A 20,015-nucleotide genomic window follows, 5' to 3' on the forward strand; every position below is an offset into this window, starting at 1 on the left:
GAAGTTACCAGAGCATGGAGCACTGTGGCCAAGTCACCTCTGTCGCAAAGGGGCTGAAGCTGGCCAACCAGCTGGAAAAAGGCACTCCTAGCCACTGAGGCCACTTGAACCTCCAGTGACAGTGCTGGATCAAGGAGTACCCCCAGGCTACAGACCTGCTTCTTCAAGGAAAGAGCAACCCCATCCAGAAAAGGCCATCTTCCCACCTCCTGGACACATAACACCTCTGTCTTTTCAGGATTCTGCCTCAATTTATTGGCCCTCATCCAATCCATCACTGCCTCCAAGCATTGGTTCAACATCTCACCTGATTCAGATGGAATGGAGAGGTACAGCTGGGTGTCATCTGCATATTGATGGCACCTCACTCACTCACTCCTGATGACAGCTCCCAGTGGCTTCATATAGAGGTTAAACAGCATGGGGGACAAGATGGAACCCTGCAGAACACCACAGGATAATTCCCATGGTGCTGAACAACTGCCTCCCATAACTACTTTTAGGAAGTGGCTCTTGAGCATACTATTTTTTATATATGGCTATCAGTGAGCAGATACATTTGAAAAAATGCAGTACTTGGAAGTGTGCTTAGGATTATACTAAGCTGCCCACATATGTGAGACCCAAGAACCATACAGTATGGCTACAGATATTTGAGCAAAAGCAAGAGAAATATAAATTGTCTAGATTCCACCAAAGCTGGTAGCTATATCAACATGCTAACGCACTCATTATAAACAACATTTCCAATATCCATTTGAGATCATAATGGCAAATGTGAGAGCAGGAAGTCATATATGGGTTCAAACATGCACTTTGAATTTGCATTTTAAAAAATGAGAGTAGAGTCTACAACCTTTTTTCATTGCATGAACATAGGAACCTGCCTTATACTGAGTCAGACCATTGGTCCATCCAGTTCAGTACTGCGTATACTGACTGGCAGCAGCTCACTAGGGTTTCAGACAGGAATCCCTCAAAATCCCACCAAGGGGTGCTAAGGATTAAACTTGGGATCTTCTGCATGCACGGCAGATGCTCTACCACTGAGCTATAGCCCTTCCCCATGCAAAATGGAAACACTCAAAATGAAGAGTTTGAAAGTGGCTTACTACAGATCTGGGGTAGTCAATATGGAGTCCTCAATATGTTTTGGACTACAACTCTCATCAGCCCTAGTTAACATTGCCAATGGTCAAAGATGATCTGAGACAATGGGAGTTTGGAGTCCACAACATCTGGAGGGACCATATTGTCTATCCCTTCTACAGATTATATGCTATTGCCATTTTGGAGTGCTCCCAGGAGTAACATTAGATATGCTGGAAGAGTCGGGGTGGATTCATCTTTTTTTATAATAAGAAAATGTAATCAGGTTTATTAAAACCATTTCCCATTCTGACATTTACATATTTTTGAACAAATGTCCATATTGCATGGCCATAACCATTAACTTAGCACGCAACTGAAACTGTCAAATCACACAATTAACAACTGCATGGAGCTGGGCAGCAAGGTCACAACTGCTGCCCCCTCCAAGTCCACACATATGGGGTGAACATCTGTAGAGTGAGCCTGCTTTATTTGCAATCAGGATTACACATCACAAGGGGAGCCTACTAAGTGTGGCAAGCAGGCACCAATCTATGGACATTATCTTCCAAATTTATTTTATGACCTTAATGATTTTATAGACCACTTTATAGCAAAAAACCCATCAAACCAGTGTACAAGATAAAAACAAAATGAAACACAAAAGTTCTAAATACAATAAAAGTATTTCAAGAAACTCTATACACAGTAAAACAAATTTCTGCAGGTATACAATTGAAGCATGGATGACTACTGAGTGCAGCCCTGCTCTCCCACTCCGCACAATGGTTAATTATGTGAACTGAATGCCCAATAGGCCTTCAAAAGAGTTTTTATACAAATCTATGAGCGCAACCGAAACCCTTTGGCTATGCAACCCACATTGCCTTTACACTGCAAAGTTTACATCTGCATACAGATGAGTTTTTATTTCTCTGCACTCACGTAAAGTCACTTATTTGAAGTGTAAGGCTGCAATCCTATGCCCACTCATTTGTTAGTAGTCCCACTAAACAAACTGAGACTTACTTCTTAGTAAATATGTATACAATTGGGCTCCAACAAGAGTTAAGCACCATTCCCTGCTTCTGGAATATTCCAGTTAGCCAAGAAGTTGGGTACTTAACATTCAGTTTCTTTCTTGATTGGGGTCAAAGGGACCTCCAAAAGGAATGGGTTAAGTCCCAGTACAATCCAGAAAGGCAAGGAACACTTGAAAGGTTGTCACACCAAGAAGGGTCGGGTCTCTTCTTGATCATCCCAAAGTGCAGGACACGGAATAATGGACTCAAGTTACAGCAAGCCAGATTTCGGCTTAATATCATGAAAAACTTCCTAACCGTTAGAGTGGTACAACACTGGAGCCATTCAAGAGATAGCTAGACAGCCACCTGTTGGGTATGCTTTGATTTGCGTTCCTCATTGAGCAGGGGGTTGGACTCGATGGCCTTAAGGCCTGTTCCAACCCTATGATTCTATGACTAAGTCTTTGCACCTGTATTTGATTACTAGGCAACTCCCCCAGTTCTGTCATGGCCTGCTAGGTATTTATTTCTTATTGAAAACCTCTGGCTATGCAAAGATTTGGTAAAGCAATAAATATTCATAATCCAAGAACAAACCACACTGCAAAGTTCAGACAGTTGGGGGATATACAATAGAAGCGCAAGGTCCACCCATATGGGCTCAGCAGATGACACATTCTGCAGTTACCACCTGTGAAAATTTGCAAGTCTCAGGGTCCAGTAGGAAAAACACTTTCACAAAAATATTTATACATGATCAACGGTGCAATCTTACAGATTTCTACTTAGAGGTAAGTTTCACTGAACAGGACTTACTCCCAAGCAAGCAAGTAGAGGATTGCAGCCTTAGTGTCATTCATATTGCTTAACCTCAGCCAGACGGTCATCATTCTTATCCATTCTGGTAAAAGCTGACACCTACCACACAAATGTGAGGCCAGTATTCACACTGAGGGAGCAAAGCTGTATTTAAGTCCTCCTGATACGCCTCTCTGTACACATGTGGTATCTTTGATAAACATATTCCATTGCTGTATCGATTTAGAATCTCTTTAATTCTTCTCTGAATCTCATATATATCAGTATTTGACTGACAAGGAGGGTGAAGTGGCACAAGTTGTTTCGTTTCTTTCGCATTTTCTGCAAAGCAAGAACACAAACTTGTGAAGACAGCTTTTCTTCTTTTGAAAGAAGGAAAAACTGTTGTTCTAGTCCAGGAGTGCAAATGTAGAGCAACTATCCTTTCCTTTTTGGTGGTGGTGGTGATGCTACTACAATCCTGAAAGCCAGTAACCAACTTTTAAAAACTAAATTTCTTTTAAAAATATGGTAAATTTCATACTCTCACAAATATCCAGCAGACTAGGACAATGGCTTAATTTTTTATCTGTTAAGGTACTTGTATAAACAAGAGTGCCAGAATATTTCAGATGCTAAGGTGAAGTTGGCTGTTGCAGAATTCTCCCTACTGGGCACGGTCAGTGTTAACATACCCAGATCCACAAACACACTGGCAAGCAACACCATGGCAACTGTCCCTTCCTGCTCCAGCAAAGGCTCCTTCCTTAGTCTCTTACTAGAGTGAATGAGCTACTAGTGATGATACAAAAGTGAAGCCAATCATGTCAAGGATAAAACTGGGGAGGAACAAAACCACACGCACTACCTTGAACTCCTTGGAGGAAAGGTGGGATATAAAAGTAACAAATAAATAAGTGGAGATTCAAAAAGGTCAGCAAATTATTCAGTCAGAAATACATTTCAGCTTCATTTCGCTTTCTTTTAGCTTGCAAGTTTCTCCAACTGCAGTTCAGACTGAGCCAATACTTTTAGTTTGAGATGTTTAGCCTAGCTGCGGGAGACTAAATACACAATATCCAAACCATTAAAAAAAAAAAAGCGAATGTGGCAACTAACCTTGCAGGGCTGGGCAGGGCTCTTCTCTCCCTTCCCCTGATGGAGCTCAACCTAGCAGTTTAGGACTTTAGGAATGAGCAAGCATTTTGCAATAATAATCTTTGGGCAAGATAAAGTAGCTTTTAACTAGAAATGCAAAGATTGAATTACAGATGACTGGAAAGTGTTCACCAAATGTGCAACATGTTTTACAGGGTCATCCTATTCATGCTTAGGAGAAAACCACAAGTTTAATCGAGCTTACTCCTAGCGAAGTGAGCAGGAACAGTCTTATAAGTATATGGTAAAGAGTCATGGTTTCTTGTCAGGACATTTTTGAATTGAAATGCACAGTATTTTTTTTTTCTCTTTTGAAGGTAGACAGTATTTTTTTAAAAAACTGTTGGGGCATACTGGAAATGTTTACTTGGTTGATAATCCATGTCAATTAGCTCTATATTACTTTACCAAGTTGTATTTTTTTACTAGGCATTAAGAGCAAAATTATATCTGCTGGTACTAATTGAGCGAAGGATCTTAAAATGCTAAAATTTGGTTTCGTCACGAGTTCTGTTTAAATATATACCCCCCCAACTCACCCACCAATAGTTTCCCAAACCTAATGGACAAGGCGTATCGGTCAACAGTGGGTACCTGTAGCTTGAACTGCATCTGAGAAGTAGACTCTAGCCTAGCCTATGGAAATCCATGCAACAAAATATTGTCAGTTTTTAAGATTCCATAGGATTCCTTGAAGAGCTTGCCATTCTTCCTTCCCTTTTGAAATAAAACATCCTCAAGCAGAGAATGAAATGGCCAAAAATCATACTCCCCTTCCCTCATTTGGAGTTTTGTGCCAGAAAATGATGTTGTATAATCATGTAATTTGACTATTTCAGCAAAGTTGTATATTTGTACAGAAAACAGTTTAGAGCAATACGCAATGTTAGTGATGTTCAGAGTAGACTAGGAATGGCCAGCCTTTTTCGGGTCAAGGGCTGCATGTCGAAGTGGGCATGGTCAAAGTGTAAAACTTAAAAGGGCACATTTTGGCATCACAAATGCAACATCACAGCAGGGCATCCATGGGAGCAGTCAGTAAAATAATATTTAAGAATAACTTTTAAATGTATTTTTAGATAAATTTGGGGAAGCCTTTGGGAGCTCACAAAACTCTTTTGGCATCATTTATTTATTTATTATTTGATTTATATCCCACCCTTCCTCCCAGCAAGAGCCCAGGGAGGCAAACAGAAACGCTAAAAACACATCATAAAAAGACCTTAACATACATTAAAGCAAAACGTTAAAAACATTTTTTTAAAAAGCTTTAACAACATATTTTTTAAAAAGGGTTAAAAACATTATTAAAGAAAACATATTAAAAGCAATTCTAACACAGACACAGACTGTGTTCACAATGGCTTCACAATGAGAGACTCACAGGAATAGTTAATTTTTTTTAAAAAGGACAATTTTTTTAGCCACCCCTGGAGTAGACCCATTGAAACTACTGGATCAAGTCCATCAATTTCAATGTACCTACTTAGAGAATGACTAATGTTGGACAGCACACACTTGACACAAAAGCGTGATCAAAAGCTATGGAATATTACAGAAGCCGGGAACTGAATCCAGCCAACAGGGCTAGCCATCTTATGCCATAATGACATCAGCAGATTGGTGCTGGGATCATGCTTTCAAAGGAGGTTGCTGTAACCGCCAAGCAGCTGATCAGCTATTACAAGGTGCACCTTTGAAATCTGTTTGGAAGGACTTCCGGGAAGGGTGACTTCGCCTGTGCCTGCTTTTGAGACGAGCTCTCATCTCAGAAGAAGCTTTTTCAGTTTTAAAATCAGTCAGAACGTTCTTTTTGACTGGTAAAGATTTTCTCCCGGGCAGGGAGAAACGTAGAAATTAACCACAAAAGCCTGTGTTAGTTGGGAGGACTGGATTTCACTAATTTATGAGAGAAAGTTCAACCAGCAATGCCGGATGGATTTTCAAACAAGCTCTAACTGATTAAGCGACACGTTTATCTTTTCTTCAAAGAAAAACGGATTCTAACAGGCAAGCACTCTTCTTTCTATTTTTTTCATCTGGTTTAAATTGTTGCAGCAAATAGAGATTTGTCAATGAATCAGCTATAAAGAATTTCTGGGTGAGTTATAACTCTTCTCTTTCATTCACGAAATTAAGGAGGAAAGAAATTGAAAAAGCTTATCTTTGTTTTGATTGCAAAAAGCTGACCTGGAATTGTGAATTTTAAAGATATAAACGGATGAGGGATTTCTATTCTGAGGAGATAAATAAATAAATTTGATTTATGAACTTTGGAGTATTATATGTCTGGGACTAATTTTTTTTGGTCTATTTCATTTTAACGAATCTGCTTGTTCACGACGCCACTAACTGTTCTGAAGCTGTGAACTAAATTTGTTTTGCATTCCTGAACATATAAGAGATAAGGCAGGCTGTGTTGTCTACACTGTGATGTCATCAGGCCTGAAATATTAACCCAATTGTTGCTGAAATAGGAAGTGTTTTTTTTTCTTCTTCGTGGTTTTAAGAATGGCAATCAAGAAAGTGGCTGAGAATCTGGAAGTAATTATGTTTCAGAAAATAATGGATGAGATTGAGATAACGAAACAAACCCTGAGACAGGGTAGAATGGAGATGAAAATTGAATTTGGCAAAATGAACCAGGAGCTTAAAGAAATAGGGGATCTTGTGAGAGAGAAGATTGATGAGATCAGAGATGAGAAAAGAAAAATCAAAGAGAAGATGAAGCCCTGGAGATTGGAACAAATGTGGAATCGGAAAAAGACCTGGATTTTATGGATATTAGAGATAAAGTTTACTGTTTGGAATTCAACGTTGTCTCTGAAGAAATTAATGAAGATATTAGAGATATTAATGTCTTGGATAAATTTTTGGACTGGAATGATGTGATGGAGCTTGACATAGAAAAAATCTATGGAATTAACTACAGACATGTGACAATGGACAAACTCTCAAGAGATGTGCCAGTGCATTATGTAAAAAAAAAGAACAGAGATATGACTTTACAACAATATTTCAGCAACATATTCAGAATTGATGGCAAGGAAATATTTGTGAGAAAGGAAATTCCCATTAGACTCTTATTACATGACTATGGCTATGACAGCAAGATTATTATGGGATACTGATAATGGAAGAAAGGCTACTGAAATTATTGGACTTAACAGGATTATTGAAGATGGAAGATGGAATTAATATTGATAATGGAAGAATGGCTATTGAAATTATTGGACCTAACAAATTTGATGAGATGGATTAATCGATATGTTTATTTGGAGAAAAATTGATAGATATATTTCTCAAGGAAGTGAAACCTCTCTTTGACTTTTTGTGGAAAGAATAAAGTAATGTTTATGAGATTTGATGATTAACTAAGATAACTACTGGAGGAAAGTGATTTTGTAATATAATTTAAGAGACAGGATTGTTATATATTGTAGACCTATAACTGATCTGCGACAAATCGGAAGTCAACATTTTATTTTATTGTTTAATTATTTTTGTTTTGTTTTGTTATGTTTTTGAAAATTTGAATAAAAATTAATGATAAAAAAAAAAGAAATCTGTTTGGAAGAAGTGGTTTGGATCCAAACCACTTCCTGCAAAACAGACTGTGAGCCCCAAGCTGCACTAGTGAATGCCAGAAGGAAAACTCCCTAGTGCTGCTGATCTCAGTAAGGCTCCTTGTCAGTGTCAATCAGAGATCCCTGCTTGTAAATAAAGTGTCCCACTTGCAAAGGAACAATCAGGAGGCTCCAGGGCAGGCGCCAACAGGCAGCCAGGTTAGGCAATGGGCGAGGACCCCTGCTACTGGGGCTGGTGTAGCTCCTGCTCCGCGATCTGCACTAGCATGGGGTTGCAGAGCATGCGCCACATGACCCACTGCTGCTGCAGATCATGGAACAGGAGCCATCCTCCCAGACAACACATACACCCTGCAGCAGTGGGTTGGCCACGCAGCTTCCTGCGGAACCATGTCAGTGAGCTGTGTGTGTATGCTTGCCATCATCCAAGATGGTGGCAGGGGGCATCAAGATGCCTTTCATTATCTTGAACATAAGAACATAAGAAGAGCCTGCTGGATCAGGCCAGTGGCCCATCTAGTCCAGCATCCTGTTCTCACAGTGGCCAACCAGGTGCCTGGGGGAAGCCCGCAAGCAGGACCCGAGTGCAAGAACACTCTCCCCTCCTGAGGCTTCCGGCAACTGGTTTTCAGAAGCATGCTGCCTCTGACTAGGGTGGCACAGCACAGCCATCACGGCTAGTAGCCATTGATAGCCCTGTCCTCCATGAATTTGTCTAATCTTCTTTTAAAGCCATCCAAGCTGGTGGCCATTACTGCATCTTGTGGGAGCAAATTCCATAGTTTAACTATGCGCTGAGTAAAGAAGTCCTTCCTTTTGTCTGTACTGAATCTTCCAACATTCAGCTTCTTTGAACGTCCACGAGTTCTAGTATCATGAGAGTGGGAGAAGAACTTTTCTCTATCCACTTTCTCAATGCCATGCATAATTTTATACACTTCTATCATGTCTCCTCTGACCCACCTTTTCTCTAAACTAAAAAGCCCTAAATGCTGCAACCTTTCCTTGTAAGGGAGTCGCTCCATCCCCTTGATCATTCTGGTTGCCCTCTTCTGAACCTTTTCCAACTCTAGAATATCCTTTTTGAGATGAGGCAACCAGAACTGTACACAGTATTCCAAATGCGGCCGCACCATAGATTTATACAATGGCATTATGATATCGGCTGTTTTATTTTCAATACCTTTCCTAATTATCCTTAGCATGGAATTTGCCTTTTTCACAGCTGCCGCACACTGGGTCGACATTTTCATCATGCTGTCCACTACAACCCCGAGGTCTCTCTCCTGGTCCATCACCGCCAGTTCAGACCCCATGAGTGTATATGTGAAGTTAAGATTTTTTGCGCCAATATGCATAATTTTACACTTGTTTATATTGAATTGCATTTGCCATTTTTCTGCCCATTCACTCAGTTTGGAGAGGTCTTTTTGGAGCTCTTCGCAATCTCTTTTTGTTTTAACAACCCTAAACAATTTAGTGTCATCAGCAAACTTGGCCACTTCACTGCTCACTCTTAATTCTAGGTCATTAATGAACAAGTTGAAAAGTACAGGTCCCAATACCGATCCTTGAGGGACTCCACTTTCTACAGCCCTCCATTGGGAGAACTGTCTGTTTATTCCTACTCTCTGCTTTCTGCTTCTTAACCAATTCATTATCCACAAGAGGACCTCTCCTCTTTTTCCATGACTGCTGAGCTTCCTCAGAAGTCTTTGGTGAGGTACCTTGTCAAATGCTTTTTGAAAGTCTAAGTACACTATGTCCACTGGATCACCTCTATCTATATGCTTGTTGACACTCTCAAAGAATTCTAATAGGTTACTGAGACAGGACTTTCCCTTGCAGAAGCCATGCTGGCTCTGCTTCAGCAAGGCTTGTTCTTCTATGTGCTTAGTTAATCTAGCTTTAATAATACTTTCTACCAGTTTTCCAGGGACAGAAGTTAAGCTAACTGGCCTGTAATTTCCGGGATCCCCTCTGGATCCCTTTGTGAATGTTGGTGTTACATTTGCCACTTTCCAGTCCTCAGGCACAGAGGAGGACCCGAGGGACAAGTTACATTTTAGTTAGCAGATCAGCAATTTCACATGTGAGTTCTTTGAGAACTCTTGGGTGGATGCCATCCGGGCCTGGTGATTTGTCAGTTTTTATATTGTCCATTAAGCCTAGAACTTCCTCTCTCGTTACCACTATTTGTCTCAGTTCCTCAGAATCCCTTCCTGCAAATGTTAGTTCAGGTTCAGGGATCTGCCCTATATCTTCCACTGTGAAGACAGATGCAAAGAATTCATTTAGCTTCTCTGCAATCTCCTTATCGTTCTTTAGTACACCTTTGACTCCCTTATCATCCAAGGGTCCAATCACCTCCCTAGATGGTCTCCTGCTTTGAATGTATTTATAGAATTTTTGTTGTGGGTTTTTATGTTCTTGGGTGATGAGAAGGTGTGTATGCACAGCAAGCTAATCCGCTGATGCGGCAGGGCCTGTTTAAGCCCTCACCGGTGGCAGTAGTGCTGCCATATTGCTGCCACCTTTGAGGGCTCCTGCAGTGTGTTGGCCCTGGGGGTCTGAGTTTAAGCTCCCCATTGTTCCTTTGTAGTCGTGTCTTTACATGCTCAGTAACTGATGTCATATAGGATGGCAGGTGGGTGTGGTTTGGGGAGGACAGTCTTCTGGGCCAAATTAGGACCTCTGCTGAATAACAGGAAGCTGCTTTATCCCAAGTGAGACTATTTATCCATCTAGCCCAGAACCGCCTCTTAAGAATTACATAATAGGTCTTGAGCAGAGTTCTTTCACGTCAGCTGCTGCCTGATTTTTTAAAGAGAAGACACAGACTTAAAGTAAAACATCAATAATGAATTAACAGAACTTCAAACTTAACGTCTGGGTTGAAAAATGCTAGGGGTGTGCATCAGTTCTTTAAGGGCTCAATAATGAGGCAAACTGGGCTGACAGGGAAAGCAGAGACCCCCTCCCTACGTTGAAGTGCATTGTCAACCCTCCCAAGTCAAATCCCACCCCCAAGCCAGATGTCAGTCTGTTTGTGCCATATGTTTCTCTAGTTCCACGCGCTTTGCAAGAAGTGAGGCTGTGCAAAATGTCTGCAGATGGATTTTTGTTGAAGCACAGCAGAAGATTTTTTTTTAAGTTAAAAGCTTCATTTTTTTAAAAAAAATCCTATGCTGCTCTGCTTTAACAAAAAAAGACCTGAGAGCTCTTCAGTGCTCTGCAGGCAGATTTCTGGACAACCTCACATTGCAAGCCTTATCAGGAGGACTGTAAAGGCCTAGACTTATCAGAAGGGACAGTCACCAGGAAAAAACACCAGTTTTAAGAAAAATGTACAAGCAAGAACATACATCAGTCAGCCACCTCTTAATTTTAAGGTAAGGACGAGACAAACCCCATTCCCCTCCCCCACAATAATGGGATTAGGGAAGAAAGTGAATCCTTTTAATTCCCCCCACAAAAAGCTCCTGGACCTATTTGTTTGCAATTTGGCAAGCCTAACCCATTGAAGTGGCTCACATGCCTGCAAATTTCATCCACTAGTGTATGGGGTAACACAGAGCTTTATTTCACAGACTGCAGCTTGGAACCCAAAACACAGATCAAAGCAGGATGAGTAGAGAGTGACTCAGAAACACACCAGAATTTTAAAAAATGCAGATACAGATTCAAGGCGCATCTTGGGGTCTGTGAACACCCCTAATAAACACACACAGTATTGCTGCAGTACCATGGAAAGAGTGCCTTCACAACTGTTTTACAGAAAGTGTGGCTTGGCTTAACAGCCATCATTTTGTGGTGCCACCCCGTAACATACCATTGATGTCCACAGGTACGCTTTTTGAGAGATGAACTTTAAGCTCCTTCTGAAACCGTGGTGGAAGTGTTGGTCTTCTCTCAGGGCTAAAAAGACCAAAGTAAACAACTATTATTTGATTTTCACTTTCACTTATCCTGAAACGCTAAAATTTCTGCTTACAGCCATGTCCTTATATCTGCACAGATAAGCTTATGGACAATTATCTAATTACAGAAAAGAAGCATTTTACTCTATGTAAAGTTGCTACAAATGCCAAACTCGCATAGATACTGCAAGCCACAAATGAATGCTGACTCTCTAGCAAAATCCAGCACAGATTTGGCAACACATTTTGCAGATGGAAAATCAGCACATTGGAACAATTCCCTTTGCATACAAACTAAAGTAAAAACTCATGAGATTCAGGCTGACATGCCTGTACTCTCTATAACTGGCTTCTGTTAAGTTGTCTTTTTGGATTGTTTCCTTCCATCAGATCCATAGCAGAAACAAAGTCTATGGCCCACCAATCTCAACTAATCCCAATGAAATCAGCAAAAGTGCTGGACTCTGCACCCCCACTTTTGTTAGAGATTCCATCCCATCCCAGAATTTATGAAAATGTTTTAGTTTATCACCTGCTGCCCACATGGCAAATCTGCTATGTGAAAGGTTATATTTGAGAGAAGCATTTCTTCCCTTCAAAAAAGAAGATACAACTCATCACTAGATGGCTCTGTTTTAGATGAGTCCCACAGCTAGCAATCTTTATTAGGGCCAACTAAAATGTTTTGAATTCTCTACAACTCAAGCCTTCAGTCTCATCTGTGTAACAGCTAGATTTTATATTTTCAAAAATTGAGTATCAGTCATGATTTGTAACAGTCCCAGGAGCAATCTGAAACCTGCACAGCAGACTTAATTAGATTACACTCTGCTAGGTGCTATGTCTAATGTGCCATCTTAATATTACTCACTATGACTTCAACATCAAATCAAGATTTCACCCTCTCCCCTGCTTTACTTAAACACGCAGCTTGAGGAAGAGTTCTAGAGAACTCAAAAGCTTGTTATTCTGGTTAGCTAATATTCTGATTAGCAAACTAGCTAAATGTGGGCTGGATGGAACAACTATTAGGTGGATCCACAGTTGGCTACATAATCGTACTCAAAGTGTGCTTATCAATGGTTCCTTCTCACACTGGGGAGAGGTAACGAGCAGGGTACCCTCTCCTGGGCCCAGTGCTCTTCAACATTTTTATTAATGACTTGGATGAGGAGGTGCAGGGAATGCTTATCAAATGTGCAGATACAAAATTGGGAGGGACAGCTAATACCTTGGAAGACAGAAACAAAATTCAAAGGGATCTTGATAGGCTGAAGCATTGGGCTGAAAACAACAGAATGAAATTTAACAGGGATAAATGCAAAGTTCTACACCTAGGAAAAAGAAATTAAATGCACAGCTAGAAGATGGGAGATACTTGGCTCAGCAATACTACATGGGAGAAGGATCTTGAGACTGTTGTTGATCACAAGCTGAATATCAGCCAGCCGTGTGATGTGGCTGCAAAAAAGGCAAATGCTATTTTAGGCTGCATTAACAGAAGTATAGTTTCCAAATCGCATGAAGTATTGGTTCCCCTCTATTCGGCACTGGTTAGACCTCATCTTGAGTACTGAGTTCTGGACGCCACAGTTTAAGAACGATGCAGACAAACTGGAAAAAGTTCAGAGGAGGGCAACAAGGATGATCAGGGGACTGAAAACAAAGCCCTGAGGAGAGACTGAAAGAACTGGGCATGTTTAGCATTGAGAAGAGAAGACTGAGGGGAGATATGATAGCACTCTTCAAGGACTTGAAAGGTTGCCACACACAGGACGGCCAAGATCTCTTCTCCATCGTCCCAGAGTGCAGGACACGGAATAATGGGCTCAAGTTGCAGGAAGCCAGATTTCAGCTGAACATCAGGGAAAAAACCCTAATTGTTAGAGCAGTACGCCAATGGAACAAATTACTTAGGGAGGTGGCGGGCTCTCCAACACTGGAGACCTTCAAGAGGCAGCTGGGTATGCTTTAATTTGGATTTCTGCACTGAACAGGGGGTTGGACTCAATAGCCTTATAGGCCCCTTCCAACTCTACGATTCTATGATTCTATTGTTCCCTATTTTAGTTGGTCCCAATAAAAGGAGTTGTCCAACTGTGGATTTTGGTATTTTCTTATGGATCAATATGAGCTCCTTTTCTTTTTGTTTACTTTAGATGAGTTTTTTTTAAATAAAATAAAAACTAGCCCACAGCAAAACCTTAACTGGCAGCTATATCTGAATATCTGGTGGTAGGCCAACTTCCAATGACAGACAGACCCTATCCCTCCTCCAGAGGCCTGCTTCACCAAGATATTCCCCAAACACTCTAGAGGGAAAAGGGGGACTAAGATGCTGTTACTAGCTTTCTACAGCTGTTATAGCCTGGATCCCACAGCAGAAGGAGGTGCTAATGAGATGTATGGACTGTAAAATGCTTCATAACATAAAGGATCCATACAAGCAGAAGACTTGCATAGCAGGGAGAAAACCACTGTCCCCAATACACTAGCTTTCTACTTGCTAGCAAGGTGGATAAAATCAATTATTGAAAAAACCCTGTAAATACATTTGTCTTACACCCTGGGTGGGGAACTACTTTGGGTTGGAGGGCCAGATCCAGAAGTTTCTAAGCCTTGGTGGGGCCACCCACCTATCAGTCACCTGACATCAGGCATTTCCTGTCAAGCACAGGAAACTTCTAAGCTGCAGGTACAATGGAAAATCAGGTGTTCACTCTAAAGCTCAGAGTGTGCTCTCAATTCTTCCTCTATAGTCGTTACTCAGATTCAAAAAGGACCAAATTCAAATCATAGCTGAAAAGGATAAAGCAGGAACACATTAAGCCTAGAGTGCACCCCTGATTCTCTCTTTGCTACAGCCATCGTTTGAACTTCCCCATACCTGATGTTATATATGACAGCAGGGGCTGAAAAAGTGGGTGTTGTTCACCCCAAACCACCTCTTGGGCCCACAGGCTGCAGGTTCCCCAACACTGTCTTAAAGACTAACTTTAAATAATCTGAATATAAATATGTTAGCCTGACATTTTAATCTCTAAATTGAACTGATGCCTTCCACCAGATATACTGAGTTAAAAGGAAGCTTTTCTGTGTAAATAAAGAACCAATTTCATTAAGTATTCATATTTGAGAAATATATTCTACCAAACAAACATTTCCACCTCATGAAAATAAACTATTCTAGTTGCCCAGCTAGCTAAGAGACCTCCATTCAACCTATTATTCATGCACATATTTTTTTTATGCTACTTTGTTTTTTCAAGGGCGGGGCTGGACCAAAGCAGAAAGCAATATTGGAAAGAGAATTTTAAAAAACTGTTCGGTGCACAGGTTCTTATATTCTCCTTCTTAACCTCAGAAACTGTCACAGCTACTGGTCTTTTAAAAAAGTCCCAAAAGGAGAATTTTAAACAACACATCATCACCACCTCATAAAACAGTAAAGCACTCAAAACATATATACAGTGTGACAAATAGATGCAAGTCTTGGTTGTAAGAATGACACAACAGTTGTAAATTAACTGTTGTAAATTAACATGGTTTCATGGTTCAACTTGCAACATAATTTAGGAAACATATTGTCAGTAACTATGGGAAACCTGATTTACATCAATGATTTAAATTGGCCTTTTCCCTAAATCAATCTGTAACTCTGCTGATTCTCCTTGATCTCTCAGCAGCTTTTGATACCATCGACCATGGTATCCTTCTGGAGAGGCTTGTGGAGTTGGGAGTCAGAGGCACTGCTTGGCAGTGGTTCCGCTCCTACTTAGCGGGTCATCTCCAGAAGACAGTGCTTGGGGAACATTGCTCGACACCGTGGGTTCTCCAATGTGGGGTCCCGCAGGGTTCAGTTTTGTCTCCCATGCTTTTTAACATCTATATGAAGCCGCTGGGTGCGGTCATCAGGAGTTTTGGAGTGCGTTGTCATCAGTACGCTGATGACACGCAGCTCTACTTCTCCTTCTCATCTTCTTCAGGTGAGGCGGTTGATGTGCTGAACCGTTGCCTGGCCGCGACAATGGACTGGATGAGAACTAACAAACTGAGACTCAATCCTGATAAGACTGAGATGCTGTTGGTGGATGGTTTCTCTGATCAGATGGTGGATATATACCCTGTCCTGGACGGGGTTACACTCCCCCTAAAGGAGCAGGTTCGTAGTCTGGGAGTCGTTTTAGACTCTTCCCTCTCACTCGAGGCTCATGTAGCCTCGGTGGCCCGGAATGTGTTCTACCAACTTCGGTTGGTAGCCCAACTACGTCCCTATCTGAGTAAGGAAGACCTCACATCAGTGGTACATGCTCTGGTAACCTCGCGTCTGGACTACTGCAACGCGCTTTACGTAGGGCTACCTTTGAAGACGGTTTGGAAGCTACAGCTAGTGCAAAATGCGGCGGCCAGACTGCTAACAAGAATCAAGCAGTCTGAGCATATAACACCTGTTCTGGCTAGCCTGCAATGGTTTCTGTGATGTTCCTATATATTAGTGTACATATGGTAAGTGCTGGTTGTTTAGAGTATACATGGTAAGTAGTGAAAGAGGAGGGGGAGTGAATGGGCAATAGAATGCTTGATGATTGGCTGAATGTTTAAAATGGCTGACAGTATAAATGAAAGGATGACAGGTAAATCTGGGTGAATGTGAGGTGGTGAATTGTGGAATCTGGGGGGAGAAGAGAAAGAGTGGATTGCTTGGTGGGGTTTTAGAGAGTTGTTTACCAGGAGGGAGGTGGAGTTCGGATTAGTATTGAGTAAAACCATATGCTTATGTGCCTTAAGAAGAAATCTTGTTAATCTTGTTAGCTTTGTTATCTGTAATAAATACTTAATTTGGTTTACCAAAGGCCTGATCCTTGGCTGGGGTTTCACAGACCAGAAGGGAGGGTAAGGTAATGACCAAGGCTGAAGGGGAACTGTAACAAATGGTGGCAGCGGTGAAGAGAATAACAATACCAGTATTCAGAGTCTCTGGGAATACTAGTATTGGGACGTTACTGGTGGTTGCCTAGCAGGGGGATCTGTTGAGATCTGTGCTAGAGCGGGGAGAGAAATCATAAGAGAGAGCGGTCCGGACTGGTGGAGTCCCTGGTGGTGCCTAGAGACAGGCAGTAACCACGAGCAGGTAGGAACCTGACAGGGAGAGCCAGGGAAGGACGCATCACATGCGGTGTCAGTAGCGGTGGGATACGAACAACAGAGAATCCAGATACGAATACTAGAGGATCCAGAACAGCGGTGTGGCAAACAGAAATAACAAAACAAGATTTCTTGTGAGAGTGACCGGCAAAGAGTGTGTGGCAAAGAGTGAGTGAACTCAAACACCATGGCTGAATACATAAAAATGAAAAGAGAGGAGCTGGTGGAGAAGTGCATAACATTCAATTTACCTCATGAGGGTAAAGGGGTAGATGAATTGAGGGTAGCACTTATAGGATTTGCAACTGCCCAGCAAAAACAACCTGTCAGAGAAGAGACCCCAGAAGGATATTTAAGCAATCCCGCTTATATAGAGTACTTGAGAGAGAAGTTGAGGATGGAAGGTGCAGAGAAGGAAAAACAGAGAGAGTTGGAAGCTGAGAGATTGAGGATGGAGGCTGAGGAAAAAGATAAACAGCGGGAGTTGGAAGCTGAGAGATTGAGGATGGAAGGTGCAGAGAAGGAAAAACAGAGGGAGTTGGAAATTGAGAGAATGAGATTGGGGTTTGAGGAGAGGGAGAAGCAACGAGCATTGGATGCTGAATTACAAGTAGAAAAGTTAAAATTTGATAGAGAGAAATTTCACTCTGAGGAGACAAGGAAAGAGAGAGATGGAGCAAAAATAAAAATTACTCCAAAGGACTTTGCTGTCTATGAGCCTGGTCAAGATCCTCAAATTTACCTCAGCACCTTTGAAAAAGCAGCTCAGTTGTGGGGGCTACCTGAAGATAAATACATGCAGTATTTATCAAACCTGATTAAAGGGGAATTGGCTGAGGTATACCAATATTTCCCCTCAGACAAGCCCATCACCTATGCTGAATTCAAAGAAGCAGTGTTTAAAAGATTCAGACTGGGGCCTGATTATTTTAGAAAGCTTTTCAGAAATTGCCAGATACAGACAGGGAGGTCTTTTGTGGAACTGGGAGCAAAGTTGATGGATATATTTGGAAAGTGGATGAGTAGTGCCAAAGCTCAGTCAGTGGAAGAGGTGAAAAGCCTCATGATACTGGATCAATTATACCATCAGTTACCACCAGAAATAAGGCTCCTGGTCAAAGACCGTTCCCCTACATCTGTGCAGGAGGCCGCAGAGATGGCGGATCACTTCGCCTCCAACAGAACTGGCTGGGTGGGGAAAACATCAAGAGAGTTTAAACCCAGACCATATAGTACTGGCAGAAGGGATGTGGTACCACAGCGAGTGAGTCCTCCATTAAAATCTGAAGGGCACAGGACACCCCAGAGTGGATCTGTGTACCCTAAAAGTGAGGAGAAATTATGCTACAAATGTGGTAGACCAGGGCACCTACGTTTTCAATGTGAGGTTGCCAACCCCAGTAGTAATCCTGCTCAGACAAGGGCAGTGAAAACAGAGCCCAAGGCTTTAGAAACAGCAAAAAAGGTTCAGTTTTGCCAGATAAACTGGACAGAAGTAACAGACCTTGATTCAAGTCTGAGAGAGGAAGTGAGTGTACAAGGGGCAAATTATTGGGCATTGCTTGACACTGGTGCCGCTCAGACATTACTGAGGCCAGATTTAATAAAATCTGAGGTAATATTACCTCAGGAAACTGTGACTATCCAAGGAGTGAGAGGTCAACCAGAAAGTTTGCCTGTGGCCCTGGTGGATATGACTTGGAGAGGCCGAGAGGGCCGATATAAAGTAGGCATTAATGCCCAGCAACAAGAACCAGTAATACTGGGAAGGGATGTAATGGGCGCCCAAGGAAAGATCTATGTAGTGACCAGACAGCAAATTGGCAGAGAAAAAGAAGCCATATTAAGGGGGGCTGAAACAAACAGGGTGGAATCTGTTAACCAGCCTCAGGTCACCATAGCAACCACTAGCAGGCCTGCTGAAGAAGACAAACTGTATCAAGTGGTCTCTGGGGAAGAAGCAGAGCAATTCAGGGAAGAGCTGCATAAAGATATCAGTTTGAAGCAGGTAAAGGAACAAGCCCTGACCCAACAGATTCCTTTCACTGACAAACTGAGGAATCAAGTTGTGTGTGAGAATGGGATTTTATATAGACTGTGGATGCCTGCTGAAAGAAAGGATGAATGTGAACCAGTGAAGCAATTGATAGTACCTAGCAAATACAGAACCAGATTGCTAGAGGTAGCCCACGATGTCCCATGTGCAGGACATCTGGGAATAAAAAAGACCAAGAGGAGATTGGCTGCACATTATTATTGGCCAAATATCTCCAAGGATGTAAAACAACATTGTCTATCTTGTGGAATATGCCAAAAGGTGGGAAAGAACGGAGTAAAGACCAAGGCACCCTTAAAGCCCCTTCCTATAATTGGACAACCCTTTTATAGAGTGGGAATAGATTTGGTGCGCCCTTTTTCCAAACCCACAAGGCATGGCAAGAAATATCTAGTGGTGGTGGTGGATTTTGCCACCAGGTACCCAGACGCAGAAGCACTGAGATCTGTAGAAGCCCCTGTAGTGGCAGAGGCTTTATTAAAAATCTTTATGAGGCTGGGTTTCCCTCATGAAGTGCTGACAGATCAAGGCAGTGTATTCATGGGAGAAGTGATGCAATGTATGTGGAAATGTTGTGGTCTAAAACATCTAAAGACCACTACTTACCATCCCGCCACTAATGGGCTAACTGAGAGATTCAATGGAGTTTTGAAGGGCATGATAAGAAGCTATGTTCAAGATCACCCACAAGACTGGGATGAACGTTTGGGATGCTTCTTATTTGCATACAGAGAAGTCCCTCAGGAGTCAACAGGCTTCTCACACTTTGAACTAATGTTTACTAGAAAAGTGAGGGGACCTTTGGAACTGCTAAAAAATTCATGGGAAGGAACTCTGGGAGAGTACAAAACTTCTGTAGTAGATTTTGTTTTTTTTTTTTTTTTAATAATTTTTATTCAAATTTTTCCAAAAACAAACAAAACAAAGTCAAAAAGACATAACAATACATCAACAAAAAAATGAAAATAAAATAGTTGACTTCCGATTTGTCGCAGATCAGCTATAAGTATATAATATACATCAAACCTGTCCCTTAATGTATACATACAGAGTCCCTTTTCTCCATAGGCTGTCTTAATTAATCGTCAAATCCCAGTATCATCATTTTATTTTGATCTTTCAACAAAAAGTCTAAGAGAGGTTTCCATTCCTTAAGAAATGTATCTGTCGATTTTTCTCTAAGTAAACATGTCAATTTATCCATTTCTACTAAGTCCATTAATTTCAATAACCA

At 41.5% G+C, this 20,015-nt stretch overlaps 1 protein-coding gene across 4 annotated transcripts in view; it reads right to left on the reverse strand.

The window, feature by feature from the left end:
* Positions 1–20,015, reverse strand: part of TDRD7 (tudor domain containing 7) — a 67,007-nt gene that overhangs the window by 22,331 nt on the left and 24,661 nt on the right. For all 4 annotated transcript variants that reach the window (XM_061634223.1, XM_061634213.1, XM_061634204.1 and 1 more), the window contains exons 5-6: positions 11,493–11,578; positions 3,040–3,257 (exon numbers count right to left, since the gene is read on the reverse strand). In XM_061634223.1, the coding sequence (XP_061490207.1) occupies positions 3,040–3,257; positions 11,493–11,578 (304 nt within the window). The remainder of the gene's footprint in view (positions 1–3,039; positions 3,258–11,492; positions 11,579–20,015) is intronic.

This window comes from Rhineura floridana, chromosome 1 (genome assembly GCF_030035675.1).
Source record: "Rhineura floridana isolate rRhiFlo1 chromosome 1, rRhiFlo1.hap2, whole genome shotgun sequence".
Lineage (NCBI taxonomy): Eukaryota > Metazoa > Chordata > Lepidosauria > Squamata > Rhineuridae > Rhineura > Rhineura floridana.